The following is an 18255-nucleotide window of genomic DNA, read 5'->3' as shown; positions in this document are numbered from 1 at the left end:
ATTTTATACAGTAGTACAGTGCTGTTATTTCTTGATTTTGACTGATTAATTTTCTGAGTCAGTGGCTCTCACAGAAGTTCCAGGTACAAGGCAAATCACAGGTTTATATTAATATGCATATTCCAATGCATTATCATTTCTATAGTAACAACTAATTCATGGCATCTTGTATGGTAGACACTCCACGTATTCTAAACCTAATAATAAACAGATTTTACAAAGGTTATGTAACAAATAAAAATGTATGATTAAGCAATGTGGCACTAAGCAAGAGTAGTTATACTGAATATCATCACGGCTTTGATTCGGTCGTAGTCATGAGCCCGCAGGGCGAGTGTCGCAGGTAATCACAACCGTGCAGATATTCAGCATAACTGTACTCTTACTCATGCTATATTGCTTAGATAACATTCGTAAAAATCCGTTTATTATTAGGTTTAGATTACAAGTGTGATATTGCTTCTATACAAGAGTTTAATAAACAAGAAATTAATATGGTAAGTGACATTTAGGACACAACATGACCAAACGTTCTGTTCTCAAATAGATCCCAAAGAAGCCGCACTCACTTTATATAATGTCGGCTAGCTAGCTCATATTGATTTGGATATTCCTGTTAAAGGTGCTTCTGGGGAAATTGGCTTCCCTTTTTCCTTTACATCTTCCTCTGACAAGCTTTCATATTTTAAGCCAAAAGTTATATTCATGAGAAGTATCATTCGCCATGTCCGCTGATGATGTCACTAATTCTACTGTTGTAAGTGTTTTGAACTAGGAAGTGGAATTTTACATGGTGAACACACACAAGTGGAGTGATACATGCAGTGAAACATTCCAGTGCGGTTATAAGAAATATAAGCACTCATGGAACGCCGCTTGACCAATCACATTAGTGGACCGGAACTAAATGTTGCATAATAATTGACATGGTGAAGATTTCTGCAAGTAGACGTTTATTTAACATTTAAGGCTAACATTTATGAGTCTCCAGTGTCAGTGTTTTTTCCACCACAGGAAAGTCTTCAGGACAAAGGACTTTCTGGTTGCTCAGTAACAAGACAAGTTGGAGTTTTCTGTCTTATTAACCTCAAGAGAGGAAAAAAAAAAGAGGCTCGTAAGTGAAAAGACTTGTTTACAGATGCTATAACATACTGTACATAATAACAGGAACTATCTTTTCTCAAAGACGTTCCACAACATTAAACGTAAAAATAAATGGTTAAAATGTGTGATATATGAATAGTTTGTTGGTAATCGCTGGTAAATTGCTGTGGTATAAGAGAAATAAAACACTTCAGGATGTGAAAATAATCAACGTCCATGTTCCTGCTGGTGGTAGCAGTAACTCCAAACTGTACTTATTAATGGCTGTACTTTAAAACTCAAAATCTAGTCTAGATATTCTCAAAATTGTATCCCAGGAAAGGTAAGAGTTAAATAACAGCATGGACAATATTTACAATATCTTTTTCTTTATTAAGATGTATATAGATGCTATTTAGAATAACTAATATGATATATATGTGCATTTTTCCGAACAATAAATATGATAAAGACAGGGTTACACACATGGCAGGGGTGACATTGGTCTAGCAGCATTTCCTGGCATGTGGTTTATTTCCAGGTCATTCTTTCTGATGGAGGTCAGGCGTGGCACTCTGGCATGCCGAGGTTGACAGAATGCATCTGTGGGGTGCACTGGATACGCCGCTCTGTACATACTGAGCATGTGCGACCCCGCCCGCTGCTTCTCCAGCTGCGCTCGCCAAAGCTCTGTCAGACCGTAGTTGGTCGGAGGGCCTGGGAATATGTACGTGCATGTGTGTGTGTGTGTGTGTGTGTGTGTGTGTGTGTGTGTGTGTGTGTGTGAAAGAGAAGGAGAAAGAGGAAGAAGGAAGGAGGAGAGAGCAGGACTCAGCTGTTCTGTACTGCAATCATTAATTAGCCCGCTGACAGATTTGGAGCGTATTCTCTCGTAACTTTTAACTGCTGCTACTTGTGACAGAACACTGAAAATGCAACAGCAAGCAAGCGACAAAGCAACAAATTTCATGGCTTTATAAAAAAAAAAAACTACTCTACTGGTGCATGCACAAAGACATACTCGTGAGATTATTTAACTTATTATTATTTAATTTATGTAAGTATAAATAGGCCCACTTTAAAATTTTAAGTGGCATAAACACTAATACAACAACATATCAGATCACTGAAAAAGAAAAGGGTGTTTCACATGAAACACTTTCTTATTCCCAATCTATTACTATCTATTACTATGTATACTGGGTAAAACCGTACTTAAAAAAGGTATAGAGTGGCATGACTCATCATAGAGTGACGTGACATAGGCCTGTTAATTACCTTATCGACTTATTGTACAATCTATGGACATGACCTTGATATTGCCCATTGTGTTTACATGCGTGCTTGTTTACATAAGAATGAATGTCACCAACATTTAAGCTACTTCTGTCCTCTCGTCTGCTCTAGGACTGTCAAATTAAAATTCAAATATTCATCAAATTTAAGATAAAAATGTCAGGGATTGTGAATAATGTCAGGGATTGAGCGGCTTAAGCTGTGTGAGCTGAAGCTGAACAGTGAATGAACACCGGTAAACTGAAGCGCTTCACTAGTAGGTTAGTTAACTCATCCAAACGCATCCTATACATATGATATTAATCAGACATATATACAACATAAACATAATATTACAACTTGCTATCGCACCAAATGACGCAAATGCACAAGTGAACTTAAGTATCGTGCTAGGTAGAAGCGTAAGTCACGTTGTAAGTACGCTCTTTCAGTAACAACACGCTAATACAGGAACAATGAATAACTAAAGCATAAAGAATTCACAATATTGTATTACAATAGTGTACTCATTTGTGTTTATTCTGTCCCAACAAGTACTTTCACTCCACATTACTGAGAAAAGTAGGTCAGGGAAGAAAGAAGGAAAATCTCCACACAAGTGCCTTTGTGTTATGTCCAGAGACACTCTAAAAGGAGGAGTCCTAAAGTGACTTTATGTCCGACATGTCACTTTGTTCGACTTCTTGTTACTTACATCTAACTTATAGCTAATATGATGTTACTTTGCACTTTTTGTTAACAAAGCTCCTAACCACTGAGAAACTGGATTGGCAGTATATTGCCTGTTAAGGAATGAATGACTCTGTATACTCTTGTGTCAAACGTTTAACATTTAGTGCAATTTTTGGTAACGGAGCCCGAGAGTCATTTTATTTATTGCTTTGGTTGTGTGGGGGTTTTTTAATTTATGTTTTTTTTTTTTATTTATTTAGGATATTTAATTTTTTTTGACATTCCAATTCCAATGTCTGAATATTCTTAAGAATTAAAAGTTCATTGCTCTTTGAAAGGGTGTTATATTATGCTATTATATTATTATTATATCAGTGGCATAAAATGGTCATAAATTGACAATAATATCACTTATTGCAATTATTTCTGGGACAATATGTCGTCCAACAAGAGTAGTTATCGTGACAGGCCTAACATGACATGATAAGTTCATCATGACAACTGATTTAAACCCTACATTAACATTTTAACAAACATCAGCTGTCATATAAGCTGCTTTGGTCAATTTTAATGTCAAGATGACATAACACCTGATTCAAGTGACATAAGGGTAAAATGACATAACTTGATAAGTGAAAGGTAAAACGGCTTCCATATGAATACTTGCTTTATAACATAGCCATGGTTATAAGAGTGCAAATGACACTTTAATGACAGGGCTAAGTATATTTTCTCTAAACTGTGTTTGATATGTCTTATATACAGTAATATAATTTTTTTTTTATGAATCCTTATGGCAAAGCCATGATACTTTAATGACAATAAATTAAATGTATATTTTCCTTGACTGAGTACTGAGTACTATTTTTTATTAAAGTTTATGATAATGTCATGACATGCTAATGACAGAATCCGACCTTGAATGTCTAGGTTTAGATGTTTGATACTATGTCACATTATTACCATCATATGACAATGACATACCAGAAATCTAACATTCTAACATGCAATGTTCTAACATACATCATTCTGGAAAGTGTCTTAACATGACCTTATGTCACTAGAGTCAAGTGTTGTGTCAACTTGATGTTAAAATTGACTTATTGCTATTAATATAAGTGGATGTCAGTTGTCAGGTAGGGCCTATGTGGGTTTCATGTAGCCTTTTAACACACCCTTAGGTGTTAGTCTATTGTTCATTGTGTTAACGGTTGACATGAAAATTATTGGTTATAAACTGGATATAACTGGCTATAAAAGCAGATATAAGCTCATATCCATGGGGGTACGTTGTGAACAGAATATAAGGGTTAATACCATGAAGCGGATGGTCTGACTTCTCAGGGACCCAACCCATCTTGTCAGTGTGCCATGTGCGGAGCTCGGGAAGGCCAGGGGAGCTACGTCGACCATAAGACTCGTCATATAGAGTGACCAGGTAATGTGAGGTGGGTGTGTTATGATGGGAGAAGAGGAGTCCGGTGGGAAGACCCTGGACACATGGATTATACAAACAAATCAGGAATTCTTTTTTTTTTTTTTTTTTTTTTTAATTTTAAGCCACATACATGTCTGGCTCATTCCATGACATTTAAAAACTTAAGAAAATAAGGTATCACTTTACTTGAACCCCACAGAAGACTGACATGACCATGTCAAGCATGTCATATCAGATGTTAAACTGTAATGAGCTGTAATTGTGCTTACAGCTTTTGTCAGTCTTCTCTCTAGTTTTATTACATCTTTTTCAGTTTTATGATACATTATAACTTCATAACTATCATAATACTCGACTTAACGATATCTGCTGCCACTTCTCATACATAATATTTTAGAAAAGGATTTCTAACATGGTCATGTTACTGCTAAATCTATAGCTGTGTCATAAAACATTTGATATTTGATTTTCTGATATTGAGAGAATTTGACGGGTGGGTTTTTTAATGTTATGTTCTCAAAACGAACACAGGATGATATCTGTAATAAAACACATGCTAAGGAGTATGTATCAGCATGTGACACAAGTGGTAAAACATTATAACAGCTATAATGTCATTCACTAGTAATGCTAACATAACATTATGTCAGTTTTATGCTGTATTTATGTCATACGGAAATCATAAATCATAAATACAACTTTCTTGTTGGGATAAATTCATACTGACGTCTATATTCTGGGAAATTTCAGCCCTGATTTCTCCAGCTCCAAGGAAATAAATTCTGGTTTCAACTGCAATTTCACAACATACTTTAGTTCTGTTATAGATTAGAAAGAGATGTGTAACATTACACAGCTATATGATAATGCTAGATGATTTTTGATTAAAAACTACAACCACCATTTTTTATCTAGTAAATGAAATAAACTGCAAACATTTTCAAGATAGAATAATGGGATGTTTTCCCGTCCTCACAAATTGTCCCACATGGCATGAATGGCATGAATTTATGACCAAAAATGAATCATTTTCATCATGCTTGTGTGCATTTTTAATAACACAATTTACAATAATACATTTTTTATCACTTAACCTCAGATCGACGCAGCGCTGTCCGTCTCACAATCACATCCGGCCTGTGATCTGTCTGAGGCCTGAAGTCCAGCCTATTACTGCTGTTTGCTGTCTTACACTCCCGAGAGAACTGTCACACACACACACACACACACACACACAGAAGGCATAAAGTAGCCAAAAATAGCCAAGTGTAAAAGTGGTTTTAAAAAAAATGGCCCAACGGCAGCACTCAGCAATCGAAGAGCACAATCAGCAGCCTCATCGATCGCTGCCGTTTTTCCAGCACATCTTTCTCTCAGAGCCATATGAACAGCCAGCCAAGGCACTGCTATTTGTCTACTATTAAACACCCCGGCTGTGCTGAGTAAGCTTAATCGCACACCTCTAATCACTTTTGCAAAGATCTCGAGTCTTGCCGAAAGAAATCTTGCCCTATCAGGGTTTGAATCACAGAGTGTGAATTATCACAGTTTGGAGGCCAACCGTTTGCAAGAACAGCAGGTGTTTGGTGATTGTGACTGAGTGTAAATAAATGTGCACATGAAACAAGGAAACGATTTCTTCCAGAATAAAGACAAAGATGCAAGACAACTGCTTGCACCTCCTAGGAAATTCAGAACAACCTTATCAACATTTTTGAAGTACATAATGTTTTTTAATAACCATTTTTATATGCTATTTACCTGGAAGTGAGGAAATTAGAAATAGATGAATAATGTATTTTGCAGGAACAAGATGCTCAGGCAGAATAACTGTCAGATTAGAGACATGTCAGAGTTTTGCTTATAAAATTTGTTAAGTTCTTGTAAAAGTAACACTTTATCTGCCATTAAAATAATGAAGCCTCTGCCTAAATGTGTTATTGCTTCGGAAATAACCAGTACAATATAACAGACTAAAAGCCGGAATCGTGTCTCTATTTTGCTTAGCTTTCTGAATGGGTTCCACTTGGAAAACACACCTTTAAGGGTTTCCTCAGTGGGACAAACCAACAACCTTTAGCAGTATTAAATGAAGATTTTCTGCTGTATATTGTGTAGTAGTAGTTGATGTATGTCAATGTAAATACTGCATGTCTACGGTTATTCCGATATTTAAAGGTTCTTTGCCGGCTGAAAGAATTCTGGAGTAGAAAAGAAACTCAGTTTTAAAACTAAACACCCAATAATTGTTCTTCACATTTTTAACTAATTGTTAAAATGTATGTTCCTTGAATAATGAAAACTGATTGAGAATTGAACATATTAAATTAGTTGAAAGTAATTCATCACGCAGCAACAGTTATGTTATAGCAATTATATCCTAATTTCTATATATCCAATATTCAAGATCATGTGTATAGACAAATCCATTTAATGATCCAGTGTTTTATAGACATTTTTGCTCATTTCAAGCTTGAACTTGTGTTATTCCAGGGGCAAATTATTTTATTTTTATATTTCTAGAGGGAGTACAATAAAGTTCTATCATTATATAACATTTCATTATAAACATTACTAGGAACAATGCAAGGTAACAATGGAGTTGTAAAGTTAAATGAATGGTATTTTCATAATATATCTATTAAATTAAACATTTAAGTTTGTAAAGGTGGTGTGTATATTAAACATTTATATACTGTATGATAGTTTCTAAAGTCTACTTTATATTCCCACAACAGTTGGAAAAATGAATTCACAATAATGTCATTTGCACATTATTACACTACATTTCATCATTGAAGTTTGTTCTGTGTCACTAAAATAATGCAATGCAGCAGGCGTAAAGTGATACCTGCAGTCTCTCCTCGGCCCAGTTGCCTATGAGCACTTTGTTGGAGTATTTCTGCTCAATCCTCCAGCCCGGCTGCTTCCATTTATCATACGCCATGTCCTTTTCCTGCATAATGCAACTTCACCGTGTCCTCATGCAACAGAAACTCTGGCACATTTACATTCGGATGGAGGAGCAAAATGATAGCAGCTGTCACAGCAGGGGGGAGGAGGGAGGGGTGTGTTACTATAGAAACGGTAAACACTCATTAAGAAAGAAGCTCAGATTCCTCATGATGAATATCACTTTGAATTTAGAAATGAGGCTTCGTCTGCAAGGCTTGTACTGCACACCAACGCCTTAAATGAGAGGACAGACCAAAATAGATCATCGTTTAAAAATGTGTAATTTTTCTAAATAAACTACGATATAGCCTTTCTTTCTACCCACCCACTGTATTTTATTGGATTTTATTATTTTATTTCACTGTTTGTTGGAACATGATTTTCTGATGGTAAAAAGTATTTGGTTTGCGATTTCCCAAATACTTTACGTTACATCAGGAGTTCCGGCAGGCTGTAAAGTCCTGCAGCGACACGTGCATTCAGTTATTAAATGCTTCACAACAAAGAGACAGAGAAAGCTCATCTTTCATACATGGATAGACAATTTATTATTTTGAATGATGACATGCAGCTTTTGTTGATATTGTCACTACGTTCTTTATATGAAAGCTATTTCTGCACAATAATCAAACTGTAGACGCTGGCCTGTACACCACTAGGGGGTCTGACCAAACTGGCTATGACCTTTGACTGAAAAATTCAACAAAAATGCATGGTTTTGTATAAACAGTTATTGACAACAACTTGGACTTTGAACTTCCAGGCCTCAGAGCGTCTTTACGTAGTTGACAACATGCTCCATGACCCTCACTCCAGCAGGGAAGTTCAGCCAGCCCTTGGCAAAAAAGCCGATAATGCCATGGAAGCCATCAGGGATGTTATACCATGTGACCTTGACTCCAAGATCCTGCAGCCTCTTCCTGAACAGAATCCCATCATCCCTCAGCACATCGTACTGGCAGGTGAGGATAAAAGTGGGTGGTGTGAGGCGGAGCACTTCGTCCTCAGCCAGCAAAGGTGAAATCCCTGGCTCGAGACCGCCTTTAACTATGTGATACACCTCACCATCGTGGGCCGTCGCCACCTGCTTTTGGGTGCCATCTTGGAATTCAGGTGGGAGGTTCGAGGGGTCGAGCCACTTGCTGTAGTGCAGTTTTAGCTCGGCAGGAACATGTCTGCCCTCAATCACATCCTGGCACACAGACATGTCACCATTTAGGTACTGGAGGTAGTAGAAGACCATGCGGGCACGGAACAATACAGGCACAGCGTGGTTTTGCCGATAAGAGGGCAGGTTAAAGTCGGCCATCTGCAGAGCCGGGTAGATGAGGACGAGGGCACAGGGTGACGGCAGATGCCTGTCCGGGCTCGTGGCCAGCCTCTGGCTGAGAGCGGCTGCCAGATTACCGCCTGCACTGTCTCCTCCCAGTGCCACACGGAGCGAGTCCACATTGAACTCAGCCGCCACAGACAGGAAATGATGCGTAGCGAGCTCGCAATCATCTAATGCGGCAGGATACCGGTGCTCAGGAGCGAGTCTGTAACTTTGAGGATAACAAACAGCACAATGTTTTATTATACTTTCATAACAAATGAATGAATAAATCATTTCAAAAATAATTTCAGAGTACAAATATCACAATATATGATTACTGAATACTAATCATAAATCTACAAGCTTTAAACTAATATATAAATATGAATTATTTATTATTATTTTCTTATTATATTATTATTTTAAAAATGAGAAGAATTAGCATTATAAGTATGACAATTCTACCATATAAAAACATGCAAATATTATATTTAAAAAATGTGAAAAAGTATGAAAGAATTTAATTTTTAAATTTAATTAGAAACCATTAAATTAATTTTCTTTGGCTTTAATTATATTTTTTAAAGGTTTAAAAGTATAAAACAATTTTAATTCTGAATTAAACTTATCATTTATCAATTAAAATTAAGTTTTCTTTGCATTAAAAACAGAAAATAAAATGAATGGATATTTTACTTTTCTTACACAACATAATTTAAACAAAATGATTTTAAAACTCTGAAATTCTTGTTTTTAAATTTAAATTTGCAATATAAAGTATTTAATTTAAATTTGCAATATAATATAATATGGTATAACACATTAATGAATTGATTTAAAGAATTACATTTTAAACATTCTTCAAAATTCTTACATAAAACTATTTTTTTTGAAAGAGAGTTTTAAAATTTTTTGTAAAAGAGACGTTTTGTGTTTCTTACCCAACAGACACGACTACAGTATCGCTCTCTTTTGCAATGTGCCGGCAAACTTCATCGTATAAGTCTAATGAGCGTGTAGAAAAGATGACATTGCTGATCATTCAAACAAAACAAACAAACAAACAAACAAACAAACAAGCTGTGTGTCTCACCGATGCTACCAATGACCCATCCTCCTCCATGAAAATACACGAGTCCTCGTCTTTTGTGCTCTGAAACAGCAGTGGGCTCGTAGATCCTCACTGGCACTCCAGCAAAGGTCGAGTCTTTAATGCGAAGACCAGCAGGAGGGGGACGTTTACGGCCAGCTATGCAATCCGTACACCATCGGGTAAAACGTACCTGATGACACAAACCCAGGCGCTCCAGGATTCGACCCTGAGGCATGATTTATCAGAGAGGTTAAAAAAAAAAAACTTTCCATTTAAACAGAAACATCCTCAGTACTACTGTATATATAAGATTTAGGGGCGGGGCCACATATGAGCTGAGGTTGTGACATCAGGTTGTGAAGCACTACAGATTAGAAGATTACCTGGAAAATTTTAGCTACCTGTGTGCTAAGGTGGTTAGATAACTAATGTTATTTACCAATATAGCCAGAAGTATGACACACCTGACCATCACACCCATGGGCCCTTAAGTAGGCAATCTTGATTGAAAATTTGAACGTTTCAGACACTAAGTAACATTCACCATTTTCCACTTCAGCTTTCACCTAGCATTAGTGTCAGTGACCTCAAAACACTAGCATGCCAGCTAGCTTAACAAGCATTAGCCAACTACTGGTTAGTGTTTTCTTAATGTTAGTTAGCTACGTAGTCAATAATAGATATGTTGGTCAGGGGCTAATTTTAGTTAGCTAGGTAATTTTAGATTAGCTAGCTAATTAAAATCAATCCCTAAGCTATCAAGCGCTAAGCTACCAAGGGCTACAACTAGCATACTTAAGAGTTCTGCTAACTATATAACAAAATAATTTTTATTTAAATATTATAACATATTATAATAATATATTATGATAATAATAATAATAATAATAATAATAATAATATATTATTTATATAATAAAAATAATTATATGACAACATACCATATGACAGATCTGTATTTTATGTCATAAACTAGTGCTGTTACAAAAGTGACCATTATTAGGAATGTTGATTATCACGGAATCATTTCCTTCCCTTTTCCTGTCTTTGGTGTAAAGCTCAGAGGACATTTAGGAGTGTTTTTTTAATTTGCATATTCATGTATATTCATAGATAATGGCATATTTAATGAGGGGAAAGATGTAGAGATGTTTTCAGTCCATTCTGGGTCATTTCTGGGGCATTAAAAACATTAAACGATTTATTATTCTACACGTTCCTCTGGATTTTAGCAGATAAATCTAAAAATTATCGAAGAATAATGACTGGACGTGTTTTTGACCTTGAACTGTTACAGTGTGTTTACATATGAATCACTTTGACTCTCTGATTATATCCACATCAGCAGATGTGATCGACTTTATTATTTAAAAGCTTACAGATTGTGACTTTAATAATGGATGTTTAATATGATAAAAAATGAACAATAAAATAATACAAATTTAACAATGAAATAAATAATCATAAAGCTTTTTGGAAATACGGGCTGTCCTATTTTAATACAGCACAAATTCACTTAGATGGACTTTGTATCAAGCACCGAGTTATACAATAACTTGCTCTGCAGCAAAAAAAAAGAAAAAAGAAAAAGGATAATGAAAGATAAACATGTTACCTGTCTACAGTTCAAACACAAGACTAATGTACAACTGGATTAAACTAGAGCACTCAAATTGAAACAAGCATGCAAAATGTAATGTTTATATACTGTCTAAAATATATATTATATACAGTATATTCCACTTTTGAAAAAATGTAAAAATCCTCAACAAGTCATATGCACACACTCACCCCAACTGCTATCCCCACCATCCAGCAGTGCACAAAGTGAAGTTTTCCATGATTACTAACTCCAGGAGGAATTTCTGAGTTCATTACCTCAGAAAACACCAATCCGATTACCAATAAGCAAAAAGCTGCAACCAGAGCAGCAAAACCAATAATCAGAATTGCAGTTCCTATGTCCATGGCTGCGTCGGGGCGAGACAATCAGCAGTCCAAACACGTCTTTCCGTCTTATAGCACAGTGTCAATGTTATCTTGAGTCTTGCACAATCACACCAGTGCCGGATCTCCTCCAAATGACCTTCCAAGTTCACGACTATTAACACACAGCTTGTTGCATGGAATGTTTTTATGCATAATATTGCACATTTGGCTTAATAGTAACAGAAATCAGCTCCTAAAAGCATAAAATTTAATTTACTGCAGCTTTAACTATATTTATACCACTTCTGCTGTACAGTGGGACGAAGTGCCAGTTTATTCATTAACACGCACTCTACAGTTAGCAGAAAGTTAGCACATCTTTAGGACAAAATGAAGATTTAAAAAAAAAAAACAGTTATTTATAGCAAGAAGATATTTAGTGTGTTGCATTTTACAGATGTTCCACCATTATAATAAGAAGCAAACATGGACAAATAGTGTATGCTAAGATATTATTAGAAAAACCTAATTTTGTAAAATTTTAACTTTAATTTTTACTCTGGATTTTTTCAATTATTATATTAATGTATGTGGGTACACCCCAGATTGGAGGTCAGTGTTAACACTAATATGTGAATGTTAACAGTAACTGTCACACAACTCAGCAAGTGTACACAAGTGCATAAAAAACAGTAATGCAAAAGGAAATTTCCTTTCTGTCTTTTTACTCAGGAAGCAAATTCTTTGCACGTTTGTGCATATGTGCCACTTTATTAGGAACACTGGTATATGTAGTGACCCTGCAAAGGGAGATAATTAAATAACAAACTCTCAATTGTGTGTCATCTCTTCTGTTTCTTTATGGTGAATGAGATTCAAATACACACTGTACAAACATTTTCCAAAAGGTTTACATACAGATGCGGCGATCCGAATGTACAGAAGCCCTAAGAGGCCATGCATTTTTTTTTCTTTCTTGTTTTCTTGTGATCATGACTTAATTTTCTCGTGATCTCAACATAACAAACAGTTTTCTTGTGATCTTGACAAACCAAACTGTTTTCTCATGACCTCCACTTCATTTTTTCTTAATCTCGACATAAGAAGCAGTTGCTTTCTCGTGATCTTGACATAACAAAAAGCTGTTTTCTCACAACGTAATTCTATCACAAGAAAATCTTGCGCCTTGTGAATGGGATTTGTTGCATGCATATAGGCGTCTTCGCCATCACCATCATAAATTTAATAATTGCCCACTGTAGAGATAGACTTTATCTCCGCATTAAGAGAGAGGGGTGTAGACCTGACAGCCTCCTTCTCAAGTGTCAGACACTAATGTAAAAGTTGTCAGTCAGTGACAGACATAAAGCTAGTTCAGCTTCAGTGAATCCCCGATCAAAGTAAAAACGAATTTGTTATTCCATGATGCTGCGGGATTGCGCTAAGCTCTTGCTGCCTCCAGAACAATAAAAACAACAAGCTGTTATGTCAAGAACACAGAAAAATTTAATCATGATCACGAGAAAACAACTGTCGTTATGTCGAGGTCACAAAAAAATTAAGTCGAGATCATGAGGAAACAAGAAAGAAAAAAAAATTAATAACGTATGGCCTCTTAGGGTTTCTGTACAAATACCCAAAGGAGACAGATCAACTTTTACTAGTGCAAAAATCAATGTTTTAATAAAGACTGGCTGTTTCTAAACCAAAATCTATACCTTTAACACACACACAAATGCATTTTCCTTCAACATTCATTTAGGCATATAGTTAATTTAAAGGGTAATTTCGACACTTTTATATACTTACCAGTTTAACCGGTTACATATATTCATGCAAATATCCAATCATCTAATGTTCAGTTAATGTTGACATCTAACATTGTAAGGGAGAAAAAAAATGTGATCTCAGTGACTTTAACCGTGGTGTGGTTGTTGGTGCCAGATGGGCTTGTTTGAGTGTTTCAGAAATCTCCTGGGATTTTCACACACAACAGTCTCTAGAGTTTACACAGTACATTACAAAAAATAAAAATCATCCAGTGAGGGGCTGATCTGCAGCAGGAAATGCCTTGTTGATGAGAGAGGTCGGAGGAGAATGGCCAGACTGGTTGGAAGTAACAGGAAGGCAACGATAAGTAAAAAAAAAAACACTCTTTACAACTGTGATGAGCAGAAAAGTATCTCAACATGCACAACACATCAAACACTGAGGTGGACAACAACAGACGCTGAGCTACAACAGCAGAAGACCACATCAGTTTAAATTCTGGTCAGACAAGAACAGGAAGCTGAGGCCACAGTGGGCACAGGATCATAAGTTGACTGGAAAAAAATGACCAGGCGATGTTTTTCAATCTTCAACAGTCTGGATTCTGTGAGCCTGTGCCCATTGTAGCCTCAGAGTCCTGTTCTTGGCAGAGAGCTGTGGACCCTGGTGTGGTCTTCTACCTATGTAGCTTTGATGTGTTGTGCCTTCTAAGATGCTTTATATGTACATATACTGTATGTAATTATATATAATGGATAATAGTCACATACTTCAGTAAAAAAAAAAAAAAAGTTAACATTTATGCTAAAGCTTTTATATCTGTGCTGTGTTTACAGTGTTTTCTCATTAGAATAAAAGAAGAAAGAACAGACTGTGCTTGGTTTAACATGAACTTTTCATTGTTGATCTGTAGATGGCAGTGACACGCTAACTGATGAAAGACAACTGCTTCAGCACATACACACAAAGGGCAAGTTGCCAGGTTCATTGTTCCTCTGCAGAATTGGATTACTTTCTACATGCTGTTGATTTTTTATTTTTTTTTTGCATGCATGCACTGGGTTAATTGTTATTAATACCAGCATCTATAATATTATAAAATAATATTGATAGTATCTGTGTTTCTGAATACTGTTTTATTTCAAATGCTTTGTATTTTGTGACTTTTAAATATTACAGTCTTTTATTTTATAGGAAACTGGGTTGTCCTTCACTATCTATCCATAGGCAAAGTCACTTCCTGTTTTTTTATAACTATAATAGGATTATTCATAATGTTTTTATCCTCATTTTTGAATTACAGAAATAATTAATACAGTGGCCACTTAAAAAATTGAATGATGGTACAGACTCATAAAGAACTAACATGGGATGTTTAGCTTTTTCTATTTTTACCCCTCATCAGTGGAATAAAATATAGAATAAATCGAAACTTTATGGTCTGGGACTAACAGTCATTAGTCAATAGTTGTACAATTCATTTCTGTTTATTTTTAATATTTTCAAAGTCATAACTTTAATTTAAAAAAGTTATATTGATTTTGGTTGTATTTTCTTTTGAGATGTTACCTGGATTTTATTTTAGTAGTTCATTTTTCTTACTGCATAGTTTATATGGTGATAATTTTGACATTATTTATTTTTATAATTTATTGTAGTTTTGGTTCATTTTATCAACCATTAAAGGTTTTTTAATGTAGATCTGGCAACAGATCTGAACATTTACTGCTCTACGTCTTAGACATGTTAAAACTTGTACAAAACTTATGTCTTTAGGTTGCTTTAATAATTGTTGTTTGAAATCAAATTCACGAGCTTCTTTATTTCTTTGCTGCTGAAAAAGGCAGTCCAGAGGCAGATCTGCAGCAAGGCACATTTCACCGTGACACATTTTCCACAACTAGACAACCATTTAGCCTTTCCAGAGAGGCTCTGGGCCATTACTAAGAAGCTCATGCCGGTACAAAGCGCCCATTGTGCGGCTGTTCCAGTTCGAGCAGTCCTCCATTCAGCTTTCCCCAGTAAAAGCCGAGAGCCGGGGCCAAAAATCACAGGCTGGAATCTCTGCGCTGGCTCCTGGATTTACAGTCTGGGAGGTTTAAGAGGTATTTACAAAGGTCCCCGTGTTCTGGGGCTTCAGCAGCCAGAGGAAATCGTGCTTCTCGCCCAGGCCTGGAGGCTTTGGTGGGGTTTATCTTAATGTTGGCTGAGGATTTTGGAGAAAAGTATCTAATAGTGACATACGCAACATACCCAGGAACACTCAACAACATTCAATAACATGCCAGTCAGCGACACACAGCCAGTCACTGTTATCCCAGCGTTTCGGGCCGTGTTATTACAGCCTTCAACACCTTTTTACAGGATTATTTTGGCCTGGCTTTAGTGAAAACAGATGACTGTGAGATGTTGAATACACAGGAACAGGAGTGCTGTTGCACTACAGGCCTCGGAAGCAGGCTTCAGGTTTATGGAGTTAGAATCACGCCATTAAATGCAAAAATCTGAATTTGTTATTACTTTAAATGTGTATCATATCATTTGAAATTGAATTTCGAACTGGAATTGAATTTCTTGGTTTGCGAAAGAGTGGTCTAAAATCTGAATTTCTCACCTGAGTGAGTAGATTCACTTTCAGACCTTTAGCTAATCGATGAAGTCCTAGGAATTTCACACTTTATTTCCCATCTTTTTCTTTGACAATGGCTCTTTACCAGTAAAGGCTTACTGTGGAAGAAGATTGTCTTCTTTTATGATAGAACAATGTCCTTAAATCTCTATACTGACTCCTAGTGGTGTAAAGTATATTGTAATACTGTACACAGGGTGTCCTAAAGTCTCCATACATAGGGGACTGTGTTCGCCAGCACCATGTCAGTTGTGCCTTCGTCAGTGGATGTTTGTGGACGTCCACTTCTCGGTTGGTCTGCAACCCTTCCAGTCGTTTTGAATTTGTTTGAAAATTTGGCAACAATGTCGTGTGTGATGCGTTTGCTATGTTTCCTGTTAAGGTCCATCGCAACCTTGCGACAGCTTCCTGATCCAGCCTGAGAATGATTTCAATACGTTCTTCTTCTGTCAAAGGCTTTCTCAGAGACTATATGACAAAAATATAGAATATAAACTAAGTATGAAAAATTTTGGAAGACATTTTGCTAAAAAAAAAAGTGTTAATTTCCTTTATGTATGGAGACTTTTGGGACACACTTTTGGGACTTTTGAGACTTTTGGGACACAGCTTTGGTGCAGACCAAAGATGTAAAGCCCTACTCTAGACAGATGAAGCTATTTTACAGTCCTTAAATAGCTCTTTTAAAATATAAATACATAAGTAAGTTATAAATAAGTAAAATGTAATTTAGCTAATGCTACCTAGCCAACACATCAGATGAGATTAGATTAGCAAACCTCAAAAGGTGAAATGGAGTGACAACAAACCTTTTACAAATGTCACACAATTTGTTTTCACTAACCATTTTTCACATAACATTAATGTTAGCTATCTCACCAACACTAGCATGCTAGCTAACTTACCATGTAAGTGTTAATTCACAGGTTGGAATGATGTCATTTTCTGACCTCGGCACATTCAACATACAAAGTGAGAAAAAAACATTGCCACCTCCATGTTTGTCTTTTGTTGGCAAAAAGCTAGAAAGCTAAGTGCTGAGTGATGTGTATTTTCGTGTTAAAACAACGATCTGTATAAGTTTTATTTACTTCTGACTTGATTTTAATGTCATCCCATAAACTGGGAAGGAACTCATAGTTGAGAAGACTAGCTAAGTAGAAGAGTAGGAATTTCAAGTTGAGGGGGTGTTTACTTTGGTTTTTCCTGGTTGAAGTTGAAGATTGGGAATTACAAGTTGCTATCACTAGTCAAACTAAAGTTTATGCTTCGGCTAATGTTAGCTAGCTAACTAACTTAACTAATTTTAACTAGGAAACTAAGAAAAGACTTCATACAACTAAATTTGTACTGTAACTACACTTAGCATCCCTGCTAACCTGACTTTGATATGTTCAGCAACATTGAGAAACGTGTTAAGAAAGAAAGGTGTTAATTTGAACCATTTCGAGAAAATATTGGCTTCCAAAGTGAGAAATACAACAATAGTTCATTAAATAAGACGTTCATGTAAATACAGTGGGAACGGCCATGTTTGAATTGACCTGTAATAAATGTGCGATGTTCACTAGCAGTTAGCTAGCCAGCTAGTTAAGTTAGCTAATATTTGTAAGGCAAAAGCAGCATAAGAATTTGAGAATTTTTTAAGAATTTGAAATTTCATGTAATGACGAGGAGTGTAATATCACGCAGGAAAAAGCAAAGTTAGCTAGCTAACACAGAAGTTACTATTACTTGGCCTCAGTGACAACAACGAACAAATTGGTAAACATTGGTAAACCTTTATGTAAACTTTGTTTTTAAAGTGCTCAGTATGTTTAAATTACATAATGAGCACTCTAAAATATTTCTCACATATTGTGAATATTGCATTCTGTCATTTTATGACTTGCAGGCTGCGTCATGTAACTTCATACACTCACCGAAAACTTCTTGTTCAACCGGTTGGAAGAAATCTTACACTGTCTGAGAATCTGCTGCTCTTCAATCACACATGACACAACAACAACAAACCTGTTCGGCCATTTTGTTGCACAACACAACAGCTTTAGAAACGTTGCACAATCTTATTAATC

At 36.0% G+C, this 18255-nt stretch overlaps 2 protein-coding genes across 4 annotated transcripts; both read right to left on the bottom strand.

Moving 5' to 3' along the window:
- Positions 1–304: 304 nt before the first annotated feature.
- Positions 305–7872, bottom strand: cfap107 (cilia and flagella associated protein 107). Its single transcript, XM_026932884.3, has 4 exons — positions 7341–7872; positions 5584–5694; positions 4369–4543; positions 305–1800 (listed from the first exon to the last, which is right to left on the bottom strand). Exons 1-4 carry the CDS (start codon positions 7449–7451, stop codon positions 1562–1564), a joined length of 636 nt encoding a protein of 211 aa, XP_026788685.3. The 5' UTR covers positions 7452–7872; the 3' UTR covers positions 305–1561.
- A 96-nt stretch (positions 7873–7968) lies between these two features.
- aadacl4 (arylacetamide deacetylase-like 4) lies at positions 7969–18242 on the bottom strand. Of its 3 annotated transcripts, none has more exons than XM_053227063.1 (5): positions 18103–18242; positions 11644–15757; positions 9853–10078; positions 9701–9764; positions 7969–8988 (listed from the first exon to the last, which is right to left on the bottom strand). In XM_053227063.1, exons 2-5 carry the CDS (start codon positions 11818–11820, stop codon positions 8211–8213), a joined length of 1245 nt encoding a protein of 414 aa, XP_053083038.1. In that variant the 5' UTR covers positions 11821–15757; positions 18103–18242; the 3' UTR covers positions 7969–8210. The 3 variants fall into 3 exon arrangements, with proteins under 3 accessions (XP_053083038.1, XP_026788475.1, XP_053083039.1); XM_026932674.3 differs by having other exon boundaries at positions 11644–13887; positions 18103–18239; XM_053227064.1 differs by having other exon boundaries at positions 11644–16648; positions 18103–18236.
- Positions 18243–18255: the final 13 nt, after the last annotated feature.

The sequence above is a fragment of the Pangasianodon hypophthalmus genome, chromosome 20, assembly GCF_027358585.1.
Source record: "Pangasianodon hypophthalmus isolate fPanHyp1 chromosome 20, fPanHyp1.pri, whole genome shotgun sequence".
Classification (NCBI taxonomy): domain Eukaryota; kingdom Metazoa; phylum Chordata; class Actinopteri; order Siluriformes; family Pangasiidae; genus Pangasianodon; species Pangasianodon hypophthalmus.
This window is presented reverse-complemented; position numbering and strand designations above follow the sequence as displayed.